Below are 6,790 nucleotides of genomic sequence, written 5' to 3' on the forward strand. Positions count from 1 at the left end.
AAGAAGGATGTAGAACATCCTAGTCTGAGGATTTAGAAATAGAAAGAAGGGGACTGAGGGCTGCCCGGTGTAGGAGAGATGTCCCTCGTCACCTCCCCGCTTCCCAGGCTGAGTGGAGGACTGGTAGAGGGGCCAGAAGAGCAAACCCTCTGTCCCCATTCTAGTACTGGGTGGAGCTGAGAGCCTGTGGAGTGAGCTCCCTAAGTGCAGAGCTGAAGTGGAATTCAGCTGTCAAAAGGGTAGTCTCAGGCAGAACACTGTGCCCTCTGAATCATCCCTTTTGTTAAGGATTTAAAAAAAAAAAAAAAAAGCCACCCCCAAAGGCACAACCCACCTTGGAGAGCAGAGGTAACTGGGCTTGTGGGAAACAGAGTGCAGCTGGCAGCAGTCAGAGGGTGGGGAAGGGAGGAGAGAAGATGGGGCAATTGTTCAACCTGCGGGAGGACAGTATAAAAGGCACCCACTCTGGGGAAGAGCCACAGTCTTCGGCCCAGGCCAAGCCCCGCTCCTGTCCACACCGGCTGCTTCTTTTGCTCTCACCATGAGCTGCCGCCTGCAGAGCTCTTCCGCCAGCTATGGAGGTGGTTTTGGGGGTGGCTCTTGCCAGCTAGGAGGAGGCCGCAGTGTCTCTGCCTGCTCAACCCGCTTTGTCTCTGGGGGCTCAGCTGGGGGCTATGGGGGCGGCATGAGCTGTGGCTTTGGTGGAGGGGCTGGTAGTGGTTTTGGAGGTGGCTTTGGAGGTGGCTTTGGAGGTGGCCTTGGAGGTGGCCTTGGCGGTGGCTTTGGTGGGGGTTTTGGCGGTGGCTTCGGTGACTACGGTGGTGGTGATGGAGGCCTCCTTTCTGGCAACGAGAAGATCACCATGCAGAACCTCAACGACCGCCTGGCCTCCTACCTGGAGAAGGTACGGGCCCTGGAGGAGGCCAACACAGAGCTGGAGGTGAAGATCCGGGACTGGCACCAGAAGCAGAGCCCCAGCAGTCCGGAGCGGGACTACAGCCCCTACTTCAAGACCATTGAGGAGCTCCGTGACAAGGTGAGTCCTCGGGTGTTGGCGAGCTTTCTTCCTGCAGGGCAGAGCTGCAAAGGCCAGGGAACATGGCATCCCAAAGGACCAGAAGATGGAGTGTAGTGGAATCCTCACCCCGTCTTTGGAGGAAAATTCTAGTCTTTTACTACCAAGCGTCTCTACTCCTGATAAGCTTTCTTAGGCCACTGCTCCGCAAATGCGTTCTTATACTGTTATTATTCACGTCAACATTTTTACTGCTTCCTAAACAGTTATGTTATTATTAATGACTTGATCCCTATAATTCCAACCCACGGAGATGTTTGGAAACCATGACAGTTTTAAAAACCATGAAGAATGACTCAAATCAGCAGAGAAAGGAATACTGGTCTGGGAATACTAGTTGATTTTGTAGGGGTCCCATTTAAACTGTTATTCTCAGCTGGCTAGGAGGAGCAGGAGGGGGAGGCAGAGGCCCAGGCCGTGCTAAGCTGAACTGAGATTGCTTCATCAAGGCCTGTCTGTCATGCTGGGGTCCCAGCTTGTTGGAACAGAAATCCACCAGCCTGGGCTGGGTCCCAACTATGTAGGGTGGGTTTTAACTGCTTCGGTATATGAGAGTTTAGACAAGGAATTCAAATGGATGGGAGTGTTTATTGGCTCTTCCTTCTGCTCAGCCGGGAGGCCAGCTCCAGTGAACTTGCTATGAGCTGTGTGGACCCAGGCTGACCTCCTCCTGACATTAAGGAGAAGGCTGTCCCAACAGTGAGCTAGAGAGGTTGCTAGTCTGAGGCCTTCAAGACATGACTAACCAAAGAAGTTCTGGGCAGGGTCATTCCCCTGAAATGTATATTCCCATCTTCCCCATCATGACCAGGTATAGATAGAATGTCAGAGTGACAGACTCAGAGGAGGGACCTGCCCTGCCCCTCACTTCACCGAGCTCAGAGAGCAGGGCCTTATCCCTGTGCCTTATCAAGCACCCAGGTGTCTGAGGACAACAGTCCCACCTGTGTTTTCTCTTCCTCCTTCTCCAGCTCGTGGACCCTCCCGTGATGACCCTTTGTATTTTGCAGATCCTGGCGGCCACCATCGACAACAACCGGGTCATCCTGGAGATTGACAATGCCCGGCTAGCGGCGGATGACTTCAGGCTCAAGTGAGTTCCTCGTCCCCACTGGTCTTCCAAACTGTCTTTTATTTGAGACAGAGGCTCATCTGAACACTGAAATCGGAGCATTCCAGGCATGAAGGTCTTGGAGACTCCAGTGCAGAAGTAGGGGAGGGTCTAATATCATTTCTGTGTTGCTTTTCCAACAACAACAACAACAACAACAACAACAACAAATCCTTTAGGTACGAGAATGAGCTGGCCCTGCGCCAGAGTGTGGAGGCCGACACCAATGGCCTGCGGCGGGTGTTGGACGAGCTGACCCTGTCTAAGGCCGACCTGGAAATGCAGATCGAGAGTCTGAACGAGGAGCTGGCCTACCTGAAGAAGAACCACGAGGAGGTGAGGGTCAGCAGAGGCTGCCATGGCTGAATCACCTCTACTGAGAAAGGGGAACAGCCAGACTTAGCCTTCTGCTGGGGGGCCTGGAAGCACTTCCCGGAACATGCTGGTAGCCCTCAGAGCTGAGGAGGAGGAGGACGGGGAGCATCATGTGTCTTCCTCTTCTATCGCTGTAGGAGATGAAGGAGTTCAGCAGTCAGGTGGTAGGCCAGGTCAACGTGGAGATGGACGCCACCCCGGGCATTGACCTGACCCGTGTGCTGGCCGAGATGAGGGAGCAGTACGAGGCCATGGCGGAGAAGAACCGGCGGGATGCCGAGGAATGGTTCCACAGCAAGGTGCCCAGCCCTCTTACCCCACGGAGCCGGGGGCTGCCAGGGCCTTCCACGGGGCTCCTCCATGACCTTTTTCCCGCTCTAATTTCAGAGTGCAGAGCTGACCAAGGAGGTAACCTCTAGCACTGCCATGATCCAGACCAGCAAGACAGAGATCACAGAGCTGAGGCGCACGCTCCAGGGCCTGGAGATCGAGCTGCAGTCCCAGCTCAGCATGGTACACCCTAGGCCCTCCGTCCGGCAGCCACCGCCTCTCAGCCTTAGCCTGGCCGGGCTCCCCTCATTGATTCTTTGTCGCCCCCCCCAGAAAGCCGGGCTGGAGGGCACCGTAGCAGATACGGAGTGCCGCTACGCCACGCAGCTGCAGCAGATCCAGGGGCTCATCGGCAGCCTGGAGGCCCAGCTGAGCGAGCTCCGCAGTGAGATGGAGTGCCAGAACCAGGAGTACAAGACGCTGCTGGACATCAAGTCGCGGCTGGAGCAGGAGATCGCCACCTACCGCAGCCTGCTGGAGGGCCAGGACGCCAGGTGGGGGCCTCTCAAGTCTCCCTCTTGGGAAAGTGACCACAGGGCCCTTGGACAGCCGAGCGGGCAGAGCCTTAGGGATCAGGTCCTCATGGCCCTCCCAGAAGGGGACCTTCTGAGCTTAGACTGGATGCAGATCCAGGACCAGAGCTCCCTGTTTTCTAGAATCAGGCTGTGGGGGCATTTCCTCAGCAGGCCGCAGGGTCTGTTCCTTTAAACTCTGTAGCTTGGGTCTTTGGATTAGATGGGCAGGAATAGGGACCACGGACAGAACATCTCATACTGGAAGAATATTACCTTGGGTTCAGGTCAGCTGAACAAAGCTATGAATATGGTGATTTAACTCCCTTCAGACTGTTTATAAGGACCAGGCCAACCTTGTGGGCCCAGGGAGAGGGACTGTGGGAAGGGAGTGGTACCAAATGGACCAGAAGGAGGACAAAACTTCTAACAAATGTGCTGGATTTGGGGCCTGAGACAGACAGCGGACAAGCCTGGCAGGTACCAGCTGCTGCCCCTTTGGCTAAGGGCAGAGTTGGTAAAAAAGCCCAACTCAGGGACTCTGAAGGATGATCTGAGTTGCTCCCCTGGGGACAGGTGAGCCACTGTCCTCTGGTGCCTTCTGCTCACATGACCTCTCTTCTCTCTCCCAGGATGGCTGGCCTGACCTCCTCAGGAGGTAAGGAGACAACCCCAGGGGAGGGTGGGGAGGGATGAGTCAGGCTCCTGTTCACTGCCCTGGGGGGCTGGGAGATAGGCTGTGCCGGACTCCCCAGTGTAGGGAGGGAGGGAGGGGGCTCTGCGGGACGTGGCCATTTGTTCGTCTCTTTTCTTTGCAAAATAGCTAGGTCTGCCCACTGGGATATATCCCACTGGCATATTTTGGAGGGAACTAGCTTTGGGGACAATAACATGAATCCCTATCAACTGACCTTCAACTTGACCCATGAGGGGGTGGGGCCCTCCTGGGGGACCCTGACCTGCCGAGGTGGGTCTTCTCCAGCTTGAGTATGTCTTGCCTCCTCCATGTCTCAGGGAACTCCAGCGTCACAGTCACCGCCACCACCAGCTCCCCTTCCGGTCGCCGCATTTCGCGCCCGTAGGCTTTAAATCCACTCGGCATCCTCTCCCTCTGTCTTCAGCATCCAGAGGAGAGAACTGATGGGTCCCCGCTGGAGAAAGGGGGAGACCACAGGATGCTCCCTGGCCCCGCACTTTCCTGAGGACAGGCGCTCCCTGCTTCTCTCCCCGTGGGCTTCCTCTTCTCCCTTACCTGGTTCCTTAGGCTTCTCAGCTTCTCTACTAAAAAGAAAAGATAATTCAATAAAGTTTCCTGCTTTTTTTGCAACTGTATTTTGATTCCGGTCTGGTCTCTGAGGGTAGCACCTGCCAAGGCCCTGATCTGGGGCGGTGGGTGAATGGGTGCCGTTGGCTGGGTGCCCCCCCCCCCCCAACAAGTCTGGCCCAGGGAGCTCCTGGCCGGAAAGGACACAAGGCACCCGGACCAGCCATCGGGATTCATCGATGATGGGGCTCAGCAAACACAGACAAATGGGGCGAACTGGAGACATGGGGGAACACGTGATCCAGTTCTACACCTTGTAGAACATACGTCAGCAACGGGTTCTAGTAGTGTCAGGTGATGGGGAGATGTGGGAAAGAGGCACAGAGGGCTCTGTGGCAAGCTTCAAAGAGCCAGTGCAGGGCTGATTGAAGGAGGAGATAGGAGACCCAAGACAATTACCCCAGGCCCAGCGTTCTGCCTCCTTGCTTTCTGCAGAGCCCTTCCTCCTTTTCTTTCTTTCTTTTTTTAAGATTATTTATTTATTTGAGAGAGAGAGAGAGCATGCACACACATGAGTGGGGGTAGGGGCAGTGGGAGAGGCAGACTCCTGCTTGAGCAAGGACCCTCATGCAGGGCTCCATCTCAGGACCCTGGGATCATGACCTGAGCTGAAGACAGACGATCAACTGACTGAGCCACCCAGGCTCCCCCAGAGCCTTTTTCTTTTAAGATGAGGGACATCCAGACCTTCAGTTGCCCTTAGCTCCTGGCCTACCCCAGCACTCAATGCATCATCCACAGGACTCAATGAGTAGCCTCCATCTGAGCTGGCCTTCCTCCCCAATTCCCCTCTGCAGCCCTGTGCCCCTGCCTCTCTCTTCCCAGCTCAGACTTGCAACCTCCTCTTGCTTTGCTCACTCCTTACATGGAATCTGGTCCTCTGGGTTCTGGCACAGGCAGACTTTCTCCTTTTCAGTCTCCCCTTGGCCCATCTGGAACATGTCCTTGGTCATAATTGTCAAAACATTCTGATGACACTCCAGGGAGGCTCCTTTCCTCCGCGCCAGACTCTCATGCCCACTACACTGGCCGTTGCCTCCTCAGATCTACTTGTCGGAAGGAGCACCCCTTATCCTCCCAGATCTGTGCCTTCCTGGTCCCCCATTCCAGAGGACCTGGAAACCCAAGCCAGGACACCAGTAGTCACCTTGGCCTCTTCAATCCCTACTTCCCTTCCAAGTTCATCCTGTGGTTGCTGTTAGCTATAATGTCCTCACAGCCTCCCTGGCCTCCCTGACTCCAGTCTGAACTTCTCCTGCATCTCTGCCCCACACTCCAGTGCTGACGATTGCTGGAAGTGGAAAGTCTTCCTCCTGGCCTAGCAAAGCTTCCATAGCTACCCCCCCGCCACTGAGGAAAACACCAACTCCTCCCTGGCAGAGGGTCCCCAGGCCTCTTCCTGCCTCCCTCCAGCCCTGAATTCTGTAATTGCCTCCCCACTCCCTGCTGTCCTGCCAGGGCAAACGGCTCTCGGTGACCCAGCCATGTGGCTGGGAACCTTGGGCCCTTGTTCTGTGAGTGACCCCAGTCTGATCTTCCTCCTCTCTTTCTCTCTGGATCCCCATCTTAGTGTTACTGGAGATGACCAGGTTTTTATTCAACATTCTGCCTGAGATGAACATCCCCTTCCCTGTGGCCCCTGGATAGCGTGGGGTGTGTTCAGGTGTGTGCAAGCCTGTGCTTTTACAGTGTTGACCCTGGGCTCGGAGGGCCCGGCTGTCTCTCTGTCTCAGGGCTGGTCTGCTGCCGGGTTCAGCCCCGCTAACCAGCAGGAGGCACAGACAATGAACTGGGCAGTGTCTGTCCGATGCCATCTAGTTTCCATTGTGGGGTTTAGGCCAGAACATGGGTGGGCTCTGCCGCCCCTGCCAGCTGTTCCCTTTTCCTGCCCCTTCCTCATTTTCTCTCTCTTCCCCTCTCCAGCCCCCTGCCCAGTTTACTCCCCTCATTCTTTGTCCTCCTTCTCCTCCTCCAGTCCCAGGACTGTGTGGGCTCAGCTGGCTGGCTTTGTCCCACAGGGGTCACTCAGACACGGCCCACCCGGCTGACTAAGTCAGATGGGT

At 55.8% G+C, this 6,790-nt stretch overlaps 1 protein-coding gene across 1 annotated transcript; it reads left to right on the forward strand.

Annotated features, from left to right (window-relative positions):
• The first annotated feature begins 218 nt into the window (after positions 1-218).
• LOC122907320 (keratin, type I cytoskeletal 13) lies at positions 219-4,485 on the forward strand. The gene is made up of 8 exons (XM_044250222.1): positions 219-1,036; positions 2,086-2,168; positions 2,366-2,522; positions 2,699-2,860; positions 2,949-3,074; positions 3,165-3,400; positions 4,036-4,061; positions 4,418-4,485. The coding sequence occupies exons 1-8, from the start codon at positions 542-544 to the stop codon at positions 4,483-4,485; spliced, it is 1,353 nt and encodes a 450-aa protein (XP_044106157.1). The 5' UTR covers positions 219-541.
• Positions 4,486-6,790: the final 2,305 nt, after the last annotated feature.

This window comes from Neovison vison, chromosome 5 (genome assembly GCF_020171115.1).
Source record: "Neovison vison isolate M4711 chromosome 5, ASM_NN_V1, whole genome shotgun sequence".
Classification (NCBI taxonomy): domain Eukaryota; kingdom Metazoa; phylum Chordata; class Mammalia; order Carnivora; family Mustelidae; genus Neogale; species Neogale vison.